This window comes from Gymnogyps californianus, chromosome 1 (assembly GCF_018139145.2).
Source record: "Gymnogyps californianus isolate 813 chromosome 1, ASM1813914v2, whole genome shotgun sequence".
Taxonomy (NCBI): Eukaryota; Metazoa; Chordata; class Aves; order Accipitriformes; family Cathartidae; genus Gymnogyps; species Gymnogyps californianus.
Genome location: NC_059471.1, coordinates 204349033 through 204374999, shown reverse-complemented (window position 1 = coordinate 204374999; position 25967 = coordinate 204349033). Strand labels below are relative to the sequence as shown.

Sequence of the window (25967 nt, the reverse complement as noted above, 5' to 3'; positions counted from 1 at the left end):
ATTCAATAGGAGTGATTACATTTCTTAGGTTTGTTTCTGACTGGCCACAAGGATATTATTACAGAAATAATGGTTTGCTTAAGCAGAAGGAAAAGACTACCTGTTTTTATTGGTAAAATAAGGATAATTATTTGCCCTGCTTATCATAGCCCTGGTAGGCAGAAGCAAGGTACCCCCAGGCTGGTACAGGGACATCACAGGAGTCCCAACGTCACACAAGGGAAAGCTCCAAGGAACCAGTCCTTAATTGTGCCTTTTAACTAATTCATGCATTCATTTTCAGGAGTACAAGTTAACACATGACAACATAATTCTTGGATACACAAATTACTTCCACCAAATTTATATCAGCACTTTATTATCTTGTTCCTATGGTTACACTATTAGTACAATTTAACATGGCATTTTCTTGCTAACCAAAAATAATTCTAGCAATGAACCCAAATAAAAATACTTTGTTGTTACTGTCCAATTTAACCACTGGGCAAGGTCAGTATAACTTCTCTGGTCAGTGAGGTAGCTCTTATATATCAGTATACCAACAGGGGAGGTTGCTTTCAGCTGGCACTGTTAGATGTCCATTTCTCTAGTCTTGGGTTTCTGCAAAGCTGGAAAGAGTTGCATCTGCACCAGGTCAAGAAACTTGATGCAATGGATTTATTGAATTGCAGTATGTCATTAGTTACCATTCAAACCAGGATTCCACTCCACATGCACAGACATGTCAACAGGAAACTTCCCTGTTAGCAGATGCATTTGTGAACCAGCATGGATGTTGCATAGGCACAAATGTGCCTCTCCAGAGTGGTCTGGAGAGATTCATTTTTAAAAAGGCAGCACTGCAAACAAGAATGTTACTTCAGAGCAGCATGGTTGGAGTGGGGGGGTAGCCATACCAGTTGTGCTCCAAGGAGCCCAAGATGCTCTTTGCATCTGTGGCTCGGTCTGCCTTTCAGTCTTGACTAAGAATAAAGTTCACTGTTGTCTGAGCAGTTGCACGGATGAATGCTGAATGTGGTTCTCATTCGGCTGAAAACGTATTGAGCTGGTAATGTTTCAATGGATGTGAATCAAATATTTATATTATTAAGTCTGTATGGTATATCTTTATGTTGTACTCATGAACCGACATGGGAAACATTATTCTCATTGTAGAAAGGCTAAGAGGAAAGACTGTCTGATTTTGAGAGACTCAACACCAAGGTAGCTGAGGTGCTGAGCAGCTGAGTGCTTCACCAGCAGCCCTCTCCATACAGTTTGAGTTACTTTGTGCTGTTCCTGAATAGACCGCATTTGCCTTGCTTGGGTATTGGAAGCAAATTTAGCACATTTTTAGGAACCTGATGGACTTATTCAGGGACCTTGAGATGTCAAATGCCAGTTTTCAAGGACAAACATTATACAACATTTTAAACCATGCAAAATTAAAAGTGCAAAGTGTTGGCTGCTGTTCCTGCATGAATTACAGGTTGTCTTTGCAATCTTTATTTTTCTCTTGGGCTTAATGAGAGGCAAATTGTGACATGGTATTGTGTCTCCAATCCCAAAAAGACAGAGCCCATGAAGACTGCTGCTGTACAAGTTTTAAGGAATTTTGATCCATGGGGTTTACATTCCCTGTGTTTGATGTCTAAGGAGTTGCATAGTATCTTGGTGCACTCTCCTGTGCATTTCTGGAGTCCCTGTGTTTCCCCTGAACCAGGCACTCCAACCTCTCCTTTCCTTCATACAGCCTGAACTTGGATTTTTTGAGAGAATTACAGAACTGTTTTCCATATGTCCATGTCTTCATCATCATGGTCAGGGAGTTTGTCAGCAGATTGAAGAAGGTGCCTCCTCAAACTCAAGTTTTCCAAAGAAACTCTTATGAACTCTGAAGTAAATTGGATTTACTTCCAATACACTTGTTTGGAATAGGTCAGAAACTCTCAGCCCCATCACTTTGTAGTACTGCTTTCCAATGCGAATAGTCCTGTGAGACTGAGAAATGAATTCACGGGTGTCACTGGTAATAGAGGTAGGAATAATGCATTAAAGATTGCTAACTTACTACAGCCAGTGGTGATTCTGATGGGCTGAGGTCTTGAAGTTTATGTTTCCTCTAAACATTTATTTATAAAAATCAAGTAGTCTGAATGATAAGATACTGGATTGCTCACAAAGCAGACATTTTCTGTACATTTATTCAAATGCTCAAATATCTCTTACACTGTATTTCAACTGCTTGCAATGTAGTGATAGAAACACTTGCTGCCTGATGCATTCAGGAACATTTTGAGTTGCTTGTGGAATTTCTTCTCTTTTTTGCTGGTGCCCACCAACAGAGTTAAACTAAACCGACTACTTCAGAAAACAATTCTATTATACATGTTTTCAGCCATTATTTATTTATAAAGAGAGTACTGGAAAAAGCACATGGGGGTCCAGGACCTATGAACATTTTTGAAAGAAGACACAGTTACTGCAACCTCAGTTAAACTCCTCTTTCTTCTGGCTCCATCTCTGGATGCAGTTGGGTTAGAGTCCTCTTACTCCCTTTGGAAACACCACATCTCCTGGTTCATCCTTCTTAATGAGCCAGTGGGCAGCATGCACTTCTGGGGTTTCAGAGGTCACCTAGCAAGCCCTCAAGCTTCATACCCAACTTTGCAAGTACCCAGCTTTCCAGCAGCCCATGTCAGTCTCATTGGTTTTGGTGGGACTGTCAGATTTTCCCTTCGCCTTGCATTGCTGGTTTGCCTTACATTATTCCAGTCTTTTCAATGTCTGAACAGACATCTTAATTTCTAAGACAGAAATCACCAGCAGTGGCATATGAATAGGCATATGCTAGAAATTTTAAATGGAGGGAGACCTACTTTCTGTGACTTCTGGACATCAGTGCTGAAAATCAGCACCAGAGTGATTGTTTGCTGTGTTGGAAGTACTAAGGGTTCCTTTACCTCAGAGACATTGCACCACTAGAACAGTACACATGCTAGACTTACAAAAATGTTCAAAAAGGTATTACAACTTGATATCATAAACCTAGACAGGACTTGAAATTGCATGTGCATGCACACAAGGATTTGCTGACACCTATACTGGTAAACTTTGCTGTATAGTGCAAATCTTGAGGTTAACCAGCAAGACTAAAAAAAATAAAGGCACAGAAATGTACTGCTGTAGAAATGAAAAGAAATTCCAAAATGAACCCTTCCAGTCAGGAAGTGGTGGGAGAATCAGGATTACCAAAGCACCAAGGCAAGGACTGTTGTAGTTACACAGAGCAAAATAGGACACATTATTGATCAGACAGACTTGATAGCAAATGGAAGGTGAGATGTGCTTGCCAATATAGATATAATAAGATATTCACAAAATTAATGCAGATTTCTTCCACGTTTTTTCAAAGATTTTAAATTTTCTCAACTCTGGCGTGTCAAAAGCAATGAGTTTAGGAGGCTCAGCAATCTCATAGCCTTGGCTCTAGGTAAAAGGATAGTCTTCCCTTTAAGAGGAAAAAGGCAAAAGAAAAACATCACCAGTGTTACTGGTCTCATTCTCCAGGGCTCTCTCCCACCATCCAAAGCTCAGATGCTCAGTGGGAGAGATATTGCCACCCCTGATACCTTTGCTGCTGTTAGCTTCAATGAGACATCAGCTCCGGAAAGGCAGTAAAGTCTCACTGCCAAATGTCAACTTTAATGAAGAAGCAATGCAGCCGAGCAGTCTCGGGGCCTATTGTCCATTTCTCTTTTCTTCCGAGCAAAGCTGTTAGGAGATCAGGAAGAGCTATAGCACAGATAAGTGAAGAATAGCACATGACAAGCTGTGCAGGCATAAAGACGTATGTGTGCGCCTCAGGGGCATTGAAAGGAACTATACAAAAGTCAATGCCTTTATCATCCGTTCAGAACTTGTCTTGCCTCTGTGCCAGTCCATTTGCAATATCGGCTAGCACTGCTTTCAAAATCAGATTTAAATGATTGTAATGACTTTAGTTAAACCTTAACATTTCCAGCTCAAAAACAAGGCTGCCTCCTTCTGCTTCCACCTCTCTCTTTTCAGAGGAGACTGCCCCATATTGCTGCCTCCCAGCTGCCTGTCTCGTCCACATATTAAGGTCCTCCCCTCTGCAGGCATTTAGCTTTGCATTGCCCACTTCCACTTGCCTGCACCGTAAAGGTGCTTCAAACCCTGTCACACCTTTTTCCTATCCCACAAACCACTCTGAGGTACAAGCATGGGTCCCCTCATTCAGAGGAGATGGGGAGCAGGGTGCAGGCTGGCTTTGGGAAGGCTACTGATTTTAAAAAGGGGAATGAAACCAATCTGGAGCTAGATCTTCCCATATAGAGCTAGCTGGAGCCCTCTGGCACAGTACATTGAGGGATCCCCAGCCCTGAGGAAACTGGTGAATCCTGAACAGATTTTAATACTTGGAGGATGAGCCAATGTCTCAGAGAGGGTGAGTACAGTTCCCGCTTGTCAAGGAAAGCATGGCATTTAGTCAGCTGCAGGTAATTTCTAGCAAAACATTAATGCTTTACAAAAGACAAGAGGGACAAGAGCCTTCCCTTTTCTCCCCCAGTGTGCTCAATTACTTCTTTTTTCCTTGTTCACGACAGAATGTTTCCTTGTTCATCACGTTATCCTTCTACTTGACTTCAGTCACTTCCTCTGAAATTCCACTTTCTCCACTAAAGTACATGGGGAACACAAAGCTCCAAGTGAGGGCAAAGGGCATGTGACTGTCATGCCCACGAACAGGGACTTGAATGCCTATAAATTGTAGATCTGAAAACACTTCTCATTTCAACATTAAATCACATTTCCTTATCATGATGCATTATATTCTGGGAATCATAGCCATGCTTTGGCAGAGAACGTAGCAGTGACCGTGAACCTGCATCTCAGCCTACAGCAGAGAAATCTCACTAGTGGCTATTTATCTTATCCAGTGCCAAACAACTTCTTGAATCTCTCGATCAGCTTTCGTAGGAGAGATTTCTCCAGCTGGCCAGTACCAAGAGCAGGCGCAGGCATCTGCCCGGCAGCTATTTGTACTGCAGGTGTTTCACGGCTCCCCGTCTGCCACCTGGTGTGCTGAGTCAGCATTCTGCACCAGCAGCGCGGGGGGATCTGCAAAGATGAAGGAGAGGCTCAGCACATTTAAGAAAGCTTCCCCCTCCCCCTTTTATTTCATTTCCTCTTGCAAGTGTTGGTGTTCCTTTCATGGCATGACAGCCAGCAAAGCAGAGGTCAGATGACAATTGGTTGAATTCTTGGTGGCTATTTTGAAATCGTTCGCTCAGTTGTTGACCACTGACCGATGCTATTTCATATACTGGATGGGTGAGTTACCCCATTTTCCAGTCATTTCTAATCGTGACTGTCAAATACCCTTAAGTGGTCATGTAAATGAAACTGTGAACATGACCAGGACGTCACACCAGCTGTTTCTCTGAAGCAGTAGTCTGTGGGGGCTGATTCTTTAATGCATTACTAATATGCTATTGCTGTTAGTGTGCTCCATGGCACGTACCAGGTGAGACGCAGACAAACACCTGCAGTCGAGGGTTGCAGTAGTGTGAATGGAGTTCGGTAACAGTGTAGGCAAGCCTTGCTGGTTGTGAACTCAATGGTTACACAGCGTAAGCTGAACCAGTTTCACAGAGTGTAACCGTAGGAGGAAAAACAGTCAGCAGGAGGCTTTGCCAACTACAATACAGGGTAGGGTTTAGCCAGATAGAGAGTTTTGCTAAATTTATGGTCAAAGGAAAGTAAATCTGAAGCTTTTCAGCAAAATGGCCATAGTGCTCAAGCCTGGAGTTTGCCTTCAGTGCTGCTCCTGCCCTAAGGCTCAAACGGGTGCTGTTTGTGTTGTCCTTGTGTCCAGCTCTGCAGCTGCTGCAAAGATCATATGCTGAGAAAAGTGACAATCACGGGTTTCTGCTGTCTGAAGATACATAGTGTAAGACCTTTAAGTTCTTGCAGTTATCTTAAAGGCCCGAAGTAGCTGAATTTAGCCTCACAGAGAAACACATCCTAATAATTTTTTAATACACTGATCAAAGTCCATCTTTAATAACTATTTTACAGCATCAACTTGGACAACTTAAAACTTTTCAACCTGGCTACAGCTACTGAGTTTGTGCCAGAACCTCTCCCCCGACAATTCAAAACTACTTTCTACTTTACAGCCTAAATGTATTCCTGGACGGTTTATATCCGTTTGTTCAGGTGCCAAGACTGCCCTTCCAGTTAAATAGCTCTTCCCCCTCTCTGGGATCCATTCTCTTGTATTTATACAGAGTAATCATAAAATTCTTCAGTGCACCAGCACCATAAGGCATGCAGATCTGTTTTCTAGGCAACACTACATGGTTTTTTAGAGGTTTTCGCCTCCTTTTTTGCAAGCCAGTACTTACTAGCTGCGAAGTTGTTAGTCTTCAGGAGCAAAAGGCTGAAACAGTGGTATTTATTATGGACTCTACTATAGACTTAACTGTAGAAATTCCCTTTTTGTATGAATATCTCTTGCTTCTGCATCTTGCTTCCACCTCAGAAGCCTGCAGAACTTTGCCATGTTTATCCTGAAAATGGTGGCTGGTGCACCTCCAGACTTCTCCACTCACCAGCACGTTTAGATTTGCTTGCAATTGCAGTAGCTTCGGAAACAAGCTGGAGGTATGCACTTCCCAAGTACAAAACCAGGCTGTTGTAGTTGCTTGATGTTTGGCAGGGAAGTCAGGACAGCTTGGATGAGGACTGGCAAAAAAAAAAAAAAAAATCACTTTATGCCTCTCCTCTTTCTTTGCCGTCACATATTCAAACCTTTAGTAAAGAAGTGAAAGGGCAAATTTCTATAAAGACCACAGTGAGAGAGCACAATAGTGAGCTCCTTCTTTGCCTTTTACCTCCATTTATTCTGCTAGATTTTCTTCTCAGTTTGATGTAGACAACACTATTTTTGATCTTAGCTTTCTGTAGTTCCATCGAGCTCCTAATTCTTTGGCTGCTATTCCCCTTAGATATCCTTCTTTATTAATTTCAAAGACGTTTATCTCTCAGCCTCCTCATAAGAACATAAGCCTGGAAAAGACCTACTAAATCATCAAATCTAGTCCCCTTATCATGGGCAGTTACAGTATCATGCAATACCTTTCCTAAAGTACCACATTACATCTTAAAATAATCTTGCTCTGATTAACTTGTTGTTCCAAACGTCACTCTTCTAAAGATTAGAAACCAGCAGCACTGGATGGCTCTAGTGCTTAGATTATGCTGAAAAAACTTTTCCTCGTACTGCCAATGCTCATGTTTACCTTTTTCATGGGTGCATTTTACTGCTGACTCATGGTCCTCCAAGGGCTGATCAACATACTCATATGTTTTCTCTTCTTTACCATTTGTCCCAATAGTCTTCTGCATTGATAATGCCTCCCATCAGTGGATTTTACTACCAAACCTCTATTCTTGCCAAAGCTCCTAATGAAAACACTAAATGATTGACACCATTGAGGTGCCCAGTGTATCCTCACAACAGCTTGAGACTTTCCCTTCAAGCAAAAAATGTCAGCTCCCCATGAACAAGTACCATAAGCACCTTAAATTCTCATGCTAATCTCTGTATTCTCCGGGTTAATAAATGTTTCTGTATGACACAATATCAAATGCTTTCTGAAGAGCGTGTTACTTAACTTTCTTTTATAAAGTCACTGCTTCCTAGCTGTCAGATAGAACCATGCTAACATCACCCCACTTTGTATTTCTTTCCATGTCTTTAATTATTCTTTCCTTCAATAATTATTCAAAGAACTGAGGTCAAACTGATGGGTGAGTGTTTGCTCCAATTACTTTTCAATTCTCAATTTTGTTTGTTTTTTTCTGAAAATTAGGTAGCACATACGCTGTTCTCCAGTATCTCAACAAAAAAATTGTTTAAAAAGCCTTCCTACCAGCTTTGCAGTTCAATGTGTTGGTCATTTCAGGATTTGGGGTTGGAGGGTCCATTCCTCCAGCTTGAGCACATTATGAGCACCTATCGTTTTAGGTTTGCTATGGGCTTGGAGGCAGGAGTTCCCGTTTCCAAATGCCCATGCCCAGCTGTCAGGGCATTGTCCTCCTGTTCTCTATTGTCCTCCTCATTGAAAAATGAGGCAAAAAATTAGGTCCTAGCCCCAGCCTCACTCCATATCTGCTTTTCTTCTTCTTTCTTTGTTAACCTAATTGAAGTTTATTTGACTTTTTGTTTCAATTTCTCTTAAAAGATTTAGCGCAGCTTGACTTTTGGCAAGCTGTCTTTTAGACCTGCATTATCTAACCTCCAAAATGTGTCTTTCTTTGCTAACTAGTCCCTTTTCCTATCATTTCTAAGGTCTCTGCTCACATCATCTTTCCTTTGTCCAAGGCTTTTTGGGGGATAGGTAGTGAGGGTAGAAGGAAACAGAGTTTGCTACTCATTCAGACAAAGCTGGAAGTACCCTTGGAATTTTATCCATCTTGTCAAGATACTCCAGAAAATGTACATCTTTGTCTGAAAGAAATTCAAGGCATTCCCCACAAGTAAGTATGGACCTCTTCAGTATAGTTAACTTGTTAGCTAGTTTCTTTAGCTTATCAAAGTTTGTCCCTCTGAAATGTGCATTTTTAAAAACCAGTTTCAGGCTCATTTTTATTCATATTCTCATTTTATTTAAATTGAATTGACTCATGGTCACTGACGGTAAGATTATTTTCAGCTCTTCCTTCTCTTTACCAAAACCATGTTTAAAATAGCTTCACTACTTGGATCAGTAACTTGTGATGAAACATCAGCTGTATAAATCTCAAGCGATGTCTAGCCTATGCCATTCATAATAGCACCTATTCTCCAGTCTGTCTGCTGTAGCCTACACTGTATTTATATTGAGTTTATTCATTAATTAAATCTAGTACATTTCAGTATGCTATAGTTTGATGTGGTTTGGCTAACGACCAGGTTCTGCAAAGATAAGTTAACATTAAATTAGAAAGCTGTAACACTCCTCTGTGACAGCATTCAAAATAAACACTTTCAATAGTAAGTTTTGTTACCAAGCAAAGCCAAGCCAAAATTGCATTAGACGGCTGTGATCTGACAAAAAAACAAAGATGCAATATAAACAAGTAGTTCCTTCATTACTTATACAGTTCTTTTTCAGGAGACTCTAGCATGTGAGAAAAGTGGCTTTTGGATATCCCCACATCGTCAAACAACCTGGCTTAACAATGATTGACTCCCAGGTCGTGGTCCTCTGAGCAAATGCATTTGCAAGCGCCTTTGTCATTCCTGTTATCTCTGGGCATGGACCTTCAGCTGACACACAGAGCTCATAACACACATTCTGTGATACAAAGACATGTTAGAAAAACTGTGGTGGGCTGTGACACAGTTTTTATGTTATTTTAGACACTTTAAACAGAAAAATCAGAAGAAAAAAATTATTAGATCCCAGGGCCAGTGGACACCGCAGGAGGTGAAACAGTGTAAATGTAACTTTTGACACGTACCTTCCTGTGGGCTTCTAGCTATACCACCTCCCATACCTGCTTCATTGTAAAGAAGTATTTTTATCTCTTGTCGTATATAATTTCAGTTTACCTATTTTTCATCAGTTAGTCATCTACCCCTGCTATAGCTGTTAGCAATTCGTTGTCATGACATTTCTAGGGATTTTTTGCCCACATGATGATTAGGCCTGCATCCATTAATAGTCGCCGGTTTCCATATTTTTTCTGGACAAGGCACTATAAATACCTATTGCATATAACCGTGGTTGGAACACCAGAAGTTGTGATCTTTCGCAAGGAGTCATTGGGATGCACCTTGTGAATCACCTGCCACACACTCATAAAAATCTATGATAGTCTTTTACATTATCTTTATGCTCAAGCTAAGATAGTTGTTGTACTAACTAAATTATTCATAGAACTGCATTAATCTCAAAGTTTAATTATAAAGGCTAGTGATCAAAACTTGGAAGTTAAACGCTCCCATGATGATGCAACCCCTCACAGAATTTCTGTCTCTATCATATCAAAGAATTCTCTATCCATACATGAATTCAACACTTGAGGTCTAAAACAGGCCCCCTTAGTGCAGTAAAATTTCTCTTACAGTTCTTCCCCCAAGTGATCTTAACTGAAGTAGATTGCACTAACTTTGCTATTCTTTTCTACATATTTACAGCTTAACACATTCCTCCCATATAACATTACTTCACTTTCCCAGTTGTTTTCCATCTTTCTGAACAACTCATGCTCTTTAGTGCTTTTCTTTGGGAATGGCTGTTGGTCAACCGTATTTGTTATCCAGCTTCACATCTTGCAACAGCTGATCAAATTCTTCCATTTTGCTGCCTAAGCATAACTAGCAGGCATCAAAATATCTCAGTTATCTGTCAACTCAGCCAGGTTATGGCAAGTCTTCTCTCCCTGACTGTAGCACCTACCTCATTACTGCTTTCCACAATATCATTTCCTTTGTCTTTGCTGTCCAGTCACTGAATATTTGGTCTTCTTTTTTCCTTTTCTTAAAATCAGCGTGGGAAATACACATATCTCTTGATATGTGTATATATATATTCTTACCAAATTTGGCATCAAAAAGTCAGTGCCCTAATAAGTCAAGTGGCCATAATTGTGTCAGGTCGGTCTTTTATATTATCACAGGAATGCAGTGGGAGTTTCTCCTCCTTGTTCTCCCCCTTAGCACTGTCTATAAATGTTCTTAATCCTGTGGAGAGGTTCAGGCTTGTCTACATTACCAAGTAAGATGATGTGAAACAAGAGAATGAGTTGATTAAAACATTTACTACTGAAGCCTCTCACATCCTCCTCATATGGGGTTCTAGGGTTTTACTTCAAATGAGAACTAGTCTTGTCTCCTGGACCAAATGCCCCCATTATACATGTTGTTTGAAGCTTTCTGAAGAAATACTAACCCACAAACCTTTGCTCCTTCACTTGGGGGGGGGGGGGGCGGGGCAGGGAGGCATCTTTGGGCCTCTCTAGGAAGGTCTACTTTTGTCCATGTCACTTAGATGAAAGTGGCACATCAGTGTCCTGGAGTAATTCCACAGGGCACCTCCCTTGTCCCACATGGGAGCCCAGGGCACAGAAGTCCAGATAGATACGATTTTATCATTCCAGCTCTCCAAGAACACTGCCCTTGAATCTTGAATTTCATGCCACTTTTCTCACTGGCTATCTCATACCCAACAGAAATCATGTGGTTAGCAACCCTATGTGAGCACCACCAATATATCCTGCTGCCAGAGGAACTTTCGATCTGCTTATGACACAAATTAAGAGGCTGTGTCATCTCATTGGGGAGCCAGTTGGCACCTCTCTGAAGAACCTCTCCAAAGCTGAAGACTGGATCTGGCAGTCTTCAAACAAAGCGGCAAATAAGAAGTCTTATATGGCATTTGCCTCTTTGTATTGCACAAGAACCATTTCAGGTGTTAAGGAAGCTCTGCATGGTTCAAGAGCCTTCTCCTAGGCACAGGTTTTGTGGTGATAAAGCCCACACATTTAAGGTCCCCATCCAGCATCAAAGAACTTTTGGAGAGGAACTTCTAAGCTCCTCCAAAAATAACCTGTTTTACATGCACTAGAACTGTTTCTGTGAATGGAATCAGTAAATGGAGAGAATCAGGGCATTTGCTTCAAAATTGCATATTTGCTCCAAGCCAGAACATAAATGTAAACACAGAGAATTATTATCGCACTCATTAATCCAGTCCATATCACTCAAATCAATCTCAGCTGTATGGATGTGCAGCCTCTGTGTTCACTCAGGACTGTATTTGACCCTGTGTCTTCAGCCACCTCTCCTCACCCTTTCTTTCTTTCCCAGGTACAAGCTCCTGAAAGACTGTAGTCCTAATTAATGTCCCCTGCCAGAGTCCTCACCTTTCATTTCGCTCTGTCCTAGAAGTTCACTCCACCAACACGGCTGGCAAAAACTCTGCTCGATTTATTGGAGTTTAATGGGTCACTGTTTTTGTAAATACGATTTAGAAAAAAATCTGAAAACAAAGAACCTCTCAGTTTTTGGAACCATGGAGGCTTGGAGGGTCTTGCATGTGTGGGTATGGAAAGAAAACAGCTGGTCCGTGTAATTCCCGTTCCATTTTTTTGACTCTTTTTATCAGGAAACTTGCCATCATCATACTCTACATGCAAGCAAATTGGGTATGTTTTCAGGAAAAGAATGAAGATGAGAGAGGAGTCCTGCCAGCAGGAATTTCTCAGCACTGGTTTCCTGTATAACAGTCAGCCTTTTTATAAATAGAACCTCATTCCATGCAATGATATAATATTAATCTGTCACCATATTTGGCACAACCATAGGATCATGAACTGCTTGCTTGCTAATTACCATTTGAGCTCATGCACAGAGCACAGGCTGTGATAATATTAGCTTGGTCAGAGTCACAAGTCTGTCAGTGCCAGCAACAATTCAGTGTCTGTTTCCAATCTCTGAAAGTGTCGTATCTGCATCCTTTAGTTCCAGGAGGTAAAATCCTGGACTCCCTCTCTTAGTATGAATAATTTGTCTTGTCACTCGGAGCCCTAAAGGAAAACCATGTGACAGTTTCTGTTAGCTGTTCATATGAGAAAAAAGCTTTTTAGAACAGAAGTAAATGTATATCAGGCATGTTTAACTACTACTTATTAATTAATGTATATCAGGCATGTTTACTAGTTATTAATTATTTTTTAAAAGCCTGAAAAGCTTCACCAGACTCCAATATGTAAGAAAGAGAAACAATTTGTTACCCTTTTAAGAAAATCAGAGGAAGGACTGGAGGAAGCCCAGGGCCATCGTTACAAAGGCACTATTCCTGCCGGGAGCTTTCTCAAGCAACCAAAGGGAAAATGATGTGGATATGATTCTTGTAAGTTTTGCAGTTGCCCAAATAGTTCTGAATGGTGTCAGTGACACTAATCAGTCATTTATCAATTTCCCCCTGCTGCTTCTCGTGGAAGCTGTTGATTAGCTACAGAGGTCCTAGGCTGGGCTGTCTGCAGGCTCAGGAAGATGGTGCTAATCCAATGTATTCAGCTCACACACAGAAGACTGCTTCAACCAATATAGATTTAACTTTTTCCTTACTTGAATCAAAAAGTCTGTAGGAACTGATGATTTCAGTCTTTTCATTCAATAGATGAGCTTTCCAAATCCAAAAGTTTCTGAACTTATTAGAACTGGATAGTAGTAAAACAGTAGTAGCCTTTGTTACATTTCCATTTCAGTCACATCATTGCCATTAGAGACAGGGGAAGTTTAGACAAAGATATGGGACCCATGTCTGTGTTATAAAATCACCTCTTGGCAGTTTCACTGAAATTGCATAAAATGGTTTCCATTTTTCAAATTTGTATAAAACTGAAAGTAATTTCCTTCTAGAGAAAAACCTTCTAATCCTCTTTAGAAGGATTAAAATGTAAAAATTTCTAGCAATACAAAGTAGATCTGTAGGTGGATTTTATACCTGTCTTTTCGGTCTTGTAGCTGATAAATGAACCATTACCTGTTTCATATTATTAAGCAAGTCTGTATTCTTAAAGGCATTCAGTGCAAAATATTCCCTCAGCAAGTGAAGACTCGAGGTTGACTAATCTTACTTATGTTAACCTCTACAGGTTAAGGTATGATTCCTGCATCTGAAGATGTTGACCAAGTAGTCATCTAGTGGAAAGCATCTAAACTGCATAGGGAAAGGAGAAAATAGTAATATCCCTTCTTTGATATCTGCATTTATGCAAAGGGATCTAGTCCAGCCACCATTTACCTGTGTCTCTTATTACCAAGAGAAGTCCAACTGCAATCAACAGAATGACTCCAGAAAGTTAAGCAAGTATATCAAAGCGTGCAGGAACATAATTCAGGAAAGATGAGTTAATTGGAAATCTGAGGAACACAGCTGGGAAGCTGTGCACTGAGTTCCTGAGATAAGGGCCCGTATTTTTAATTACCTAGGTGGAAAAGAACAAAGTTAAATTATTTTTAGGAAATACTAAGAATATATGTCTGATGTGCTATGTAATAAAAAAACACAGAGATGTCAGTATTTGCTAATTATTCTTGCTAATATATTAGCAGAAAAATCCCACATCTATTGATCATTAACTGAGCATTAAGCTTCCTCTCATTTTGAGGACGATTAATAAAAGTAAACTGGCTTTGGTAGTTGCTGTTATATAGTAACTCAAACTTTTGTCAACAGTTACGTGGGTAAATGTGGATATTTTCACAAACACCAGAAGTATGCAGATTTGCTGCATCATTTCAGTGAAGTCCATCGCAAGTGTGAGGGCAATGCTTATGTGTTGACTGTGGGAAATAATCTTTCTGGAAGTGTGTGTAACCAGCTCAAGAAAGCAAATTATTGTACAGTTTGTCTCTAAAATGTTTGGAAGATCTTATGAAATTCTGTAAATGAGTTAAGGCAGGCAATAGGCAACTTACAATTTATCCAACCTGCATGTTCTGAGTAAATCAGTCCTTATCTAATTGTCCTTGTTTCTAAGCCTAATTGTCCTTGAAAGTATTATAAGCTGTTATATTTTCACACAAATGAACTGCTCAGGAAGAATTTGTCAAATGCCTTAGGTGCAGCTTTTATTCTACGTCAGATGCTTTCTGCAGACATGGTTTCATGGCTTTGTCTACAGCAATTGTGTAGCTGTCAAAAGGAAACTACCGCTCTGAGCTCTGTTTTCACATCTCTCTTCCAGTATTTCATCATATTGATTCAGTGCAGGTGCGGGGTTTTTTTGTGGGCATTAGAGGTATGTAAAATGACAGTGCTTATGCTTGTCCAGAAAAGACAAGAACTTGTTGCAATTCCCACAGCAACGGCAGCTGTTGGTTGCACAAGCTACTCAGTGTATAAACTGTGGATTCCAAACAGAGGTCTGGCTCAACAACTGTTTAAAAGGCTGAAAGCCACACACTGTATTCTTTTCAATTAGTACATATACCTGCAATTTAGAGCACAGTGCACCAATATAATATTAAGACATATAAAAGATGGTTTAGGATCCATTGTATCTCATCAGCCATACTAAGAAGGAAGTGCTAATGCTGGAAATATGCTTGTTTCCAAGTTAGAAAAGACAGTACAGACAATTACTGAAAGCATATGGATTTTCTGATTCTCCTAAACGCAATAACAACTGAGGAATGAACCCATTCAACATAATCTTTATTTTTAGATTTTTCTTATTTTACTTAATTTTTATATCCTATCCTCCCCTACTGAAGCTGCCCCTTTGCCATTGCCCTGGCTAGTGCTGCACGCATGTTGTTTGCCTCAGTGCAGCCAACGAGTCCGTCAGCATGACCAAGGGCTGCAGTTAAGCGTATCCGTGCACTATTCCCATTGCTCTGATAGGAAACGTGCCATGAATACCCAACTGCTCTGTCCCCTGTTACCAACGTGCCACCTCCCTGCGAAAAATCAGTTCAGGTTGGACAGGACCTCTGGAGACCACCCGGTCCATCACCCCACTCACAGCAGGGCCAGCCCTCGTGGGGTTTCCCAGGGAAAGACATAGTCCAAAAGCAACTGGCAAGGTACAAGTCATGCCTTTGCTGCGCTCCTTCAGCTGTGCCCGGTGACAGTCCCTGCAGGCAGTGGGAAGCCAGGTCCTATGCAGAAGTACATTCGGTCCAGTCCTATGAGACTGGCACATTGGCATGTTTTCTCAGCCCGTGGATTTTCTCAGCTAGTGACTCAGTGGGGAGAGACCATGTTAGTGAAGATTCAGTGTATGGGTTTGCTTTTTTGTGTGTGTTTCTTTAATGATGTATCACCACCTCAGGACACATCATATCCTGTCAGGGGCAGGAGCCCTGGTGCTGCATCTCTGTCGTGGTACCCTCCACTGCAAGGCACACACTCCAGTAGGAAGAGGGGCAAACAACCTCCCAGGAGGCTGCTCCCCAGTGACCACAGGGCATGTGTCTGAACAGCAAGTCCTGTGCCAAACCAAAGCTGTGGCCAAACCCAGGCTGGTAAGATGCTGGGGCAAGGGCTGTGACCATGCTCCAGAACCCAGCAGGCGCCATGCTTGAGGTCTCCCTGCCCAAGAGCACGCCCATCCCACCCAAGGTGTGGGTGGCCAGGCACAGGTAGCTGTGTCTGCTCAGCCCTTGCCCTGGCGCTGTCCAGACAGGGGACATCACAGCAACTGCTGGCCAGTGGGCAAGATTGATTCCGCTTCAGGTGATGGAGCACATTACTTTTGAAAAAACAAACTTGTCACACCATTTTGCCTGCTCCACAAGAGCCATGTTGGCCCATGACACTACCTGCTATCCCATAGCAGGGCAGTTTCCCTGGGAACTAAGGGTCAAAGCAAATTTCTGCTACTTAAAAATTAAGTTCAGCCTTTTAGCAGTCACGCAGGGTGATGGATGAGCACCCGAACATCCACCCTTTGCCTCTGTCCCTGCCACAGTATGGCTGTCCCTACCCAGAGCGGCTGGTGGTTGATGTCGGCTGGCTTTCCATGTGGGTAGAGGCTTTTTATTTCTCTTGGTGTTAAAAGGATCAGCACTTTTTCGTGTTTGAGATGTCATGTGGTGATTCCTCAGGTAAACCAGATTAGAAGTTGACAGCAATGTTGACAGCTTATTTTTCCTTGCAGAACAATATCATTACTTGTGTTTTTGAGGAGTACAAACCTTATGCATAAAACATATTTCAGTTAAAGGGGTACTGCCAACTGACAAAAAAACCCCTTGCTATTACCTGTGTGTGTTACAAGCACTTAGATTACCAGAAATGATAGGTAGGTTTTTTCCTCTATTTTTCTCTGGTTTATTTGCCTGACCATTTGACAGTAATTCAGTATTTCCTTTGAATATCCAGGTTATTAATAATTTTCCCCTTTTGTTTTGTGTGGGCCTTTTGTATTACAATGAAGAAATCGGTCTCACCAGGAAAATGTGATTGTACTGGTACAAAAACTGACCAGGGATTCAGGATGTAACATTTTTTTAAGCAAGGTGTGCAATTGATGTTGTATCTTAGGTTTTTATATTAAATACTTAATCACAGCATATAATTCTGTGACTTGTTTTTAAGTAACCTAGCTTTGAAGCTCAGGATGAGAAAGTGTGTTGCTTTAATGATAACTGTGTAGGTTCTCATCAAAACGAAAGTTTGGTCTCATTATCCCATTGTTCTCCTTTTCTTTTTTCTCCAAGCTGCCTGTCTCGTCCTGGGTTGTATGATTTTTCCTGATGGCTGGGATTCAGATGAGGTAAAACGGATGTGTGGTGAAAAGACAGACAAGTACACGCTGGGGGCTTGTTCAGTCCGCTGGGCATATATCCTGGCAATTATTGGAATCTTGGATGCCCTGATCCTCTCATTTCTGGCATTTGTGCTTGGCAACAGACAAGACAGCTTGCTAGCAGAGGAGCTCAAGTTGGAAAACAAAGGTAGGACTGCTTTAGACACACTACTATTGGGTGGCCTCGAGGGCAATTGCTTAAAAACAATGATCGGTTTCATTTGATTTTATACGTAAAGTTGGCATGCTGGCTTGCTTCCTAAGTTGCTGGGAAAGAAGAAATGCAGGGGGCAGAGGAAGTTTTATTTTTCAACCTCCAAAATCTAAGAAAGCTCGAAATTGCCATAATTGCTGCACTATGCATGACTTACCCTTAACAGTTTTTAGAGCTGTAGATGGGATGTTTTCTTGTTACCCGCTTGTACATTATTTCATTAGCATTTAAGTTTCACTATATCCATCTTTTTCTGTACCCCATGCAAGATTTGTTCATTTGATTCCTTTAGGATTTTGCATGGCTGTAATATGGCATATGTGTTAGCACAATACACGGTAAGCGGGGAGTGTTGACTTGGGAGATTGGCAATGAGCTATGTAATGGGACCAGCTATACAGCAAGGCACCAGTGGACCAAGGATCAGAGCCAGGAATGAAGAAGAATCCTAGTTCTTGTTTGATTGTGTTGCTTTGAGCTCATTAGTCAGCTCACGGGAATCTAGGATGCTGTAGTAACTGAATATTCATGCAGTGGGTTGGGGATAAAACACATTTCTAGATTAAGAACATGAAACTAGCTCAGGCCAGTAGTTTATCACACAGTTGGGGGAGGAGAGATGCTGTTTGGTGAGCGTGTGCAAGCCTGGCTGATTTCTGCAGCCCCTTCCCCTTGTGCTCCCCCAGCACCCACAGCTGTGTATCTGATGTGACAGATACCACAGAAGGCATGTCCCTGCCTTGTTTTTTTAATGGGCCTGTTGTCCCTGGATCTGTCTAATCCCTTCTGAACCTGCTGATTCTGTCGGCTTCTACAGCACCGCATGGCAGCGAGTTCCTGAAGCTCACTACTGACTGCTAAAGAAGTACTTTCTTTTATGTTTTAAATTGATCCCCTACTAGTTTCACCGAGTGTCCCCGAGTGCAGGATTCTGCATTCAGCTCATCCACCACCTTCGTAATTTTGTAAGTTGCTTCTAATAATAGCGAAGATATTAGGAGTCCTTCACCACTGGATTGGAAATCAAAAGCTGTTTGGCAGCCTGTGTTGTACAAAAATAGCTGGTCTCAGTCCTGCTCCAGAAGGACCATTATCCGTATATCTGAAAGCACCAGCACACTGGCCTCAGCTTGCTGAGTTGCAGACAGTCAGCACACTCAGCCCAAAGATAAATGAACTTGAAGATTGAACTTCACATACAATTCCAGACCTGGTTAGAAACTACTAATGTTGTGGGTTAAGGAAAGTGTATGTTGCTTGCAATTGCATGTGTACATCTGTTCCACAGGTAAACTGAGGGCGTTGGTTTCAAGGACTGTCCCTGTGGCCCTTTTCTGTAAGGGTAATATTCATCTGCATTTGAAAATTAAAATACTTACCAGAAGGGCATTCACAGCTATGCCACAAGTGCTTTTGGCATCAGCACTGTGTCTAATTTGTCTGTAACATACTGTCCTGGTTTCGGCTGGGATAGAGTTAATTTTCTTCTTAGTAGCTGGTACAGTGCTGTGTTCTGGACTTAGTGTGAGAATAATGTTGACAACACACTGATGTTTTAGTTGTTGCTAAGTAGCGCTTATCTTAAGTCAAGGACTTTTCAGTTCCCCATGCTCTGCCAGCAAGCAGGTGTGCAAGAAGCTGGGAGGGAGCACAGCTGGGGCAGCTGACCCGAACTAGCCAAAGGGGTATTCCATACCATAGAACATCATGCTCAGTATATAAACAGGGGGAGTTGGCCGGGAGGGGCGGATCGCTGCTGGGGCATCGGTCAGCAGGTGGTGAGCAATTGCATTGTGCATCACTTGTCTTTTTCTTGGGTGTTATTTCTCTTTTTTTTTGTTATATTCCTTTTCATTACAATTATTATTATTATATTATTATTCTTAGTTAGTAGTGTATTTTATTTTACTGTAGTTATTAAACTGTTCTTATCTCAACCCACGAGTTTTACCTTTTTTTTTCCTCCTTCCCATCCCACTGGGAGGGGGAAGCAGCTGCGTGGTGCTTAGTTGCTGGCTGGGGTTAAATCACGACACATACAGAGCTCATGAACCCAACAACTACTTGTATCAAAGAACCTCATCTGTTTTGGCACCTTATGAGCAAAAAATAGCTTCTGGAGCCTCATCACCTCTCACATCGCTGGCATAAGCTCCTGCCAGAACATTTGGTCCTCAGCATGTTGGACAGAATCATTCAGCAGCTCATTTTCCTTGGATTAAGCACAGAAATGTACCACACCACCAGCTTCAAAGCAAACCAGAACTCAACAAAAAGGAACCCACCCCACTTTGTCCTTCACAGTCAAGCCTAATGTTCACCACTTTTTAAACTGTCTTTCAAATGAAACAAAAAAGGGGCAACCTGTTTTCTAAAAAGGACATCATCTCCTCCCTCGTCACAAAAAGCTTCTGCTAAGCAACAACAGGGCAAGTCTAAATCCCCCTGCAGCCTCCCGGCATTTCCCCACCTGCATGTGTTGCTGCTGGGCACAGCTGCAGCCCCAGAGGAGTCCCAGGAGAACGCAGTGGGAGCATGGATGGACACCACTACCGCTGTCAGTGGTGGGGAAATGGCAGGTACCAGTGCCAGCAGAGCACCAGCTCTCCACTTTGCTGGCCAGAAATCAGTCCTTCTTCTGGCCTTTTGGACGCCAGGAAAGCCTGCCTGCATCCTAGTGAGCAAATATCCTACTGAGACCACAAGGCACGAGCACTTAATTCCCCCCAGTGGTCTCTTATCTCTGTACAAGATGGGCTGCAGCTTGCTGTGCCCCATGCTGTGCTGATGGAGCAGGGCTTTGGGGCATGGTTTCTGCCCAAAAGGCTGTACTCCAAAGCACGCACTGGTATGTGTAGGTAGTACTCATGCATTTTTGCAGCTAGCAGTCGTTTGACTGTGGATGCTCCCCACAGTGTTTAGGAGGAAGATTTTGGGTTCGTATGGCCAGGATTGTGAAGCAAGTTTTGTAACCCAGGCAGTCACTGGCTGCATGCTCAGGTGACTGATTTTGGGCAGTGGTCTGTGGTTAGAGAGGGTGTTGATTACTTACACCATAAAGATGAAGAAGCTCGTAGAAGATTAGGGCCAACACTTGTCCTTGAGTTGGCACCAAACAACCTCCCGTCTGTACCCTGGCACACGCTGCACATGTACGAGGGCTTTGACACGTACCCCATAAACTACATCCCCATGATCTCTTTTGGATTAAGAGATACTGGAGAAATACTCACCAGCATTAGTTCACATGTAGAGTATCCATGCATCTCCTGGAAGCGGTCAGGATGCCAAATACTGAAATATGCAAGTATCACTAGCATGGCCCCCGTACAGACAAGAAGATAAGACTAAGGATATAAGCAATCCCATCCTCAGCCTCCCCAGCTACTCTGACAACATGAAGCCAAAGCCGTCATAACAAGCAGCCATGAATATTAAACACCCCCCATCCTCACCTGCAAAAGGTCTGCCTCCAGACTTGTGCTGGCTCCTGCTTCTAGATTAGTAGGTATGGATGAGGAGCATCCTCAAGGAGGAGTTCCTGGGCTGCTGCTGTCTTTGAAGGGGCAAAAGATGTGGCCTGATGGTCAGGGTTGTCCTTTGGGTGGGAGCCCAGGGACTCCTTCCCCTTGGTGGCAGTGATGTCCTCTGGTCACAAGCCTGGACATCCCATAGGCTGTGATAAGCAAGGTGTCGCCTTAAGGAACGGTCGTGGCTCCATCGTGGCTTTTTGAGAGAATGCACCTGGGGAGCAACCAACACTGTACCGACAGGAACCTCTGCTTGCCCTGTCAGCTCTTCTCTGCTGCTGGGGCTTTGCCCACACATGTAGATATTATTATGCGGTAGCTCAGCAGAGGGGAAGAGACGGTATATTAAGTATAAGAGTCACAACAGTGTTCATTTATGTGGAAAAACCTTCAAGAACAAGAAATTATTAGGCAATGATCAGACAGCTGGGCAGCTGTTTTCTTAATCAGGTAATAGTTCTGTCTGGAGGCTTCGTTGCAGATCAGCTCCCACAGGCTCATTAATGACAGTCTGCGGTGGCTGTGCAAATACCTGGCACCACAGCTGTTTCTGAGCATTGGTGACAAGCAAACAGTTAAAAGTATATGAAATGCAACAGGATGGTAAAAAGGTGAGAAAGTTACAGAAAAAGAGCAAGCTGTACTTCTGTGTAGACTTACCATGCTGAATTGTCCGCCTGCTCTGTGCTTTTGATGACTACAGTTCTGTATATTTACATAGGTTAATGAATGCTCATAAGTAAGGAATTTGACTGTTAAAATTATTCATGGCAGAAGATGGCTGTATTTTTGCCATAAAAGAAAGTTTCCTTTTTCACTACGTGATAAAATTAGTGCTTACTCAGTTCTTATTTGCTCAGGTGTGAGAGTAAACTACCCTGCGGGTTTTACGTCTGAGAAATATAATTCAAGTTTAGCAGACTTTCTTCAGGTTGTAGTCTATTTAATGCAGTTTCCTAATCATGCAAATTTTACACAACAATCCATACCTTTTTCATTTAAAAAACTGCCTTTTGAAGAAAAAAAGGTATTTCTAAAAAGACTTTCACATCATGTTTATGCCATTAGCAAAAGGAGGGGAGAGAACAGTATTACATGGTTTTCTTTAATTTATAGGAACTAATGGTAATGACTTAAAGGCTTGTATGTTATTAAACTAATGGCATGCAGGGTGATAATAAAAATAGTCAGAATTCGTCTTAGCTTTAAGCTTCATCAACACCATTTTGAGTGAGACATCAACATCAGGCATAAACCTTGATGTGTTGTGTAATGACATAACTAAACATTTTGAACGGTAATGTCTTAATGACATAAAATTAAAGTTCTGGCCTGTCCTGGTTTTGGCTGGGATAGAGTTAATTTTCTTCTTAGTAGCTGGTACAAGTGCTGTGTTTTGGATTTAGTGTGAGAATACTGTTGACAACACACTGATGTTTTTAGTTGTTGCTAAGTAGCATTTATACTAAGTCAAGGACTTTTCAGTTTCCCATGCTCTGCCAGCAAGCAGGTGTGCAAGAAGCTGGGAGGGAGCACAGCCAGGACAGCGGACCCGAACTAGCCAAAGGGGTATTCCATACCATAGAACATCATGCTCAGTATATAAACTGGGTGGGGAGTTGGCTGGGAGGGGCAGATCGCTGCTTGGGCATTGGTCAGCGGGTGGTGAGCAATTGCATTGTGCATCACTGGTTGGTTGGGTTGGGGTTTTTTTCCCCTCTTCTTTTTTTGTTATATTCCTTTTCATTACTATTATTATTATTCTATTTTCATTATTGTTACTGTTAGTATTATATTTTACTTTAGTTATTAAACCGTTCTTATCTCAACCCACGAGTTTTACCTTCTTTCCTGATCCTCCTCCCCATCCCACTGGGGGGGGGGGGGGGCGGAGAGTGAGGGAGCAGCTGAGTGGTGCTTAGCTGCCAGCTGGGGTTAAACCACGACATGGCGAAAGAGTAAAGAGACCAAATGAGAAGTTTTCAAAAGAAATTGAGAGTGCAAGGCAATTACTTTTGTGGTAGAAAGTGGTAATATGGTCTGCATTATAAGTCATAAATATAAAAGCATTCAGAAGAAGCTATCCTGTTAAGTAATATCAGTCAGAGCAGGTGGATGATGCACTTTGTGGACAGCTGTGGCTTTTCTGATGGATAGAACAGCTTCACAAGGTGTTTATGTTTAACGTTTGACTCATCTTTGGGGCCCATATGGTCACAGATAAGCAATTTGCACTAAAGATTTCCCAGAGTTACAAGGCTAGGGCTGAAATAGATGAAAGGAGCCAGGAGCTAGACAGGAGATTTGAAGGATTCATCTACGTTGCAGTGATTGCAACTCACACGGACTCAAACTACAGCACATCGCTCCCAACAGCCACGTTGCAGAGAGCTTGTCGCAGAGCTCAGTGCAGGATGCCCAACCCAGGACTTGCCAGTTGCTTGACACTTACACCCTCATTATTCTCCATACCAGTGCTGTCAGGGCCTTATCCAGGTTGTTGAAGGCTGGCTCTGTACATCTGCATGAGCTGCAGTCTTTGCAGAATAAACACGGTTAAAGACAGAAGCTAAGGGGAAGTTGTTTCTTGGTGACAAAGCAGTTTTCTGTAAAAGAAAAAAAAGTAGTCTTGCACAGAGATTTGTGCGCCTTTGGCTAGAGAATCATCTTCTGTAAACAGGAATAGTCTACCCACATGATTGCTGCTGCAATAGAAAACCATCTGCAAAAGGCCTAGTGTCTGCAGCTGAGTGACAGGAGGCTAGCAGTGCACTTGTTCCACCAAGGGACTACATGGCAGAGTGCACATCAGCTGTCATTCTTTGAAAGGAGAATAGCTCAGGTCACAACGCATGTGCAAACTGCTGCAAAATTGCAAAGCCCTGCTTATCAGCATGTAGTTCTCATGGCATACACTCACAGAGATTCAGGCTAACTTGTTCAAAATTAGGTGAATAAACATGAATATTGATACCTGATTTAAGTTTTCACATATAGCTACAATGCATAAAAGAATTGCCAACAGCCCCAGTAGTAATAAAGAGTACAAATCCAGTCAGAACACCATGTATACCCCTGTACACCCATGTTCTCTATCCGATAAAATTATATAGTCCCTTTTTTGTAAAGTTGTGTACCCCCTGACTCCTCCTGATACACAAAAAGTCACTGTATGCACCTTTTCATTTCAATTAGCATGTACTTTTCAAAAATAAAAATACTTTCAAAAATAAAATGCAGAATTTCTGTTACTCTCTTCCCTTTTTTTAGAATGGTATTTCTCTTCATGTCTGCTAGTCTCCTCCCATCCTTCCTTTCTAAAGAGTTCAAGAGTCACTCATTTCAGCCTCTTGCTGCTTCGGTGTGTGGCTCCATGTTCAAAGCACTTAAGGTGACTTTGAACTCAGAACCAACTTGGTCACTTGAGTTTCCATTTGAGAAGGGAAATGTGGAAGAAGCTCACTGGGGAGTGATCTGTGATGGATTGCTATAGACAGCGCACCACATGCACTTGCCAGGCTGCAGCTGGCCAGAGGAAGCTGGAACTACGTCAAAAGGTTTATGCTCTTGCCTCAAAGGAGTAGTATTTAGGTACCCTGCCTTTCAAAGGCAAAATCAGGCTCTTCTTTGAAGCCCACAGCCCCAGGTTCCAGGTTGGGAATTCCTGGCCCTCATTTCTAGCTTCAAAACATGATTCTCTGCCATGTCAGCCAAGAACAAAGTCTTGTCACAGCTGTGAAGAGCTCACATCTTGTTTTTCAGCTTCAGCCAACAAGTGGCTCATCTATCATAGCATCACTGCAATTAGCTCCAGTTGTTAATTTCTTTGTTTAATTACAACCTATTTTCCTTCAGGTATCACCTCCACAATGAGCTACAAGGAGCTCTGAGTATAAGAGCAGTAGGCATGTAGTACAAGACATATTTCATGTACAAACCTGCAACTAGAAGCCAAACTAACAGATTTTTTTTTTTATAAAGTTTTTTCCCCCAAATTTCCTGCTCTGGATAATGGCGACCATTTGCTTGTGATTTCAACTATATAAATAACATTTTAAAAAGAGAAACTATAAAGATAAACATGGAGATTTCATTGTAGTGGCATCAGAGGGAACTTCATCTCTCCAGGATGAAGATTCTCATAGCACTGCTGTGGGATCTATGCCCAAGGTAGGAACTTTCATCCAAGGACTGTATGAACAGTCATTGGATCCAAATCCAGGACTTTCCTTTGCAGTGCCTTAGTGTCATACACTCTCTTGCCCAGTGTGTATTGAATTCTGTCACACAAAGTAGAACAACTCCAGCCTGAGGATTTTTGGGCCCCCTCCTCCACAGCAATCTACAGTATTTTGTGTAGGACACTGTTGTTGGAGATCAGAGATGGAAGTCTGAGAACCTCCAACTTGAGGAGAGAACCTTTTTAAACTTAGGCAGGCAAAAAATCAAAGTATTTTCGAGGTTTTAGTAGAAACTGAGGGGAAGAAACTGGGAGCGAGACCAGAAGTCAAGGTTCTTCAGTACAGACTTAGAGGACATTTCCAGGTCTTCCTTTTGAAAATGTCTACTTTTGTGTTTACAGGCATGTGAGAAGCACATGCATAGGCATGTGAGAAGCTACTTAGATTTTTCTACTGGTATTGAGTGGCAGCAAGGCAAAAGTCCTGGAGCGGTGTTCAGAATAGCTGAGTTCATTCCTGGTTCTCTTACTGAGCTTGGATCTATCATTTGATTTCTCAGCTTCTATGTCTTTTAAATGGAGGGGAATGAGACTGACTTTGTTGACAAGCTATGTTGTGGTTCAGCAATGGAAGGGGAATTAGAAAAGCTAAATAGTGGTAGAATTATTCTTAAAGTGTGTATTCTGAGGCTGAGCCTTGATGAAAGTATTTTATCAGGGA

General features: G+C 42.0%; 1 protein-coding gene across 1 annotated transcript in view; it reads left to right on the top strand.

The window, feature by feature from the left end:
* The window catches only part of LHFPL3 (LHFPL tetraspan subfamily member 3), a 179577-nt gene extending 161180 nt beyond the window's left edge, over window positions 1-18397 (top strand). The window contains exons 2-3 of the mRNA XM_050905627.1: window positions 17234-17470; window positions 18354-18397. Of these exons, the coding sequence (XP_050761584.1) occupies window positions 17234-17470; window positions 18354-18397 (281 nt within the window). The remainder of the gene's footprint in view (window positions 1-17233; window positions 17471-18353) is intronic.
* Window positions 18398-25967: the final 7570 nt, after the last annotated feature.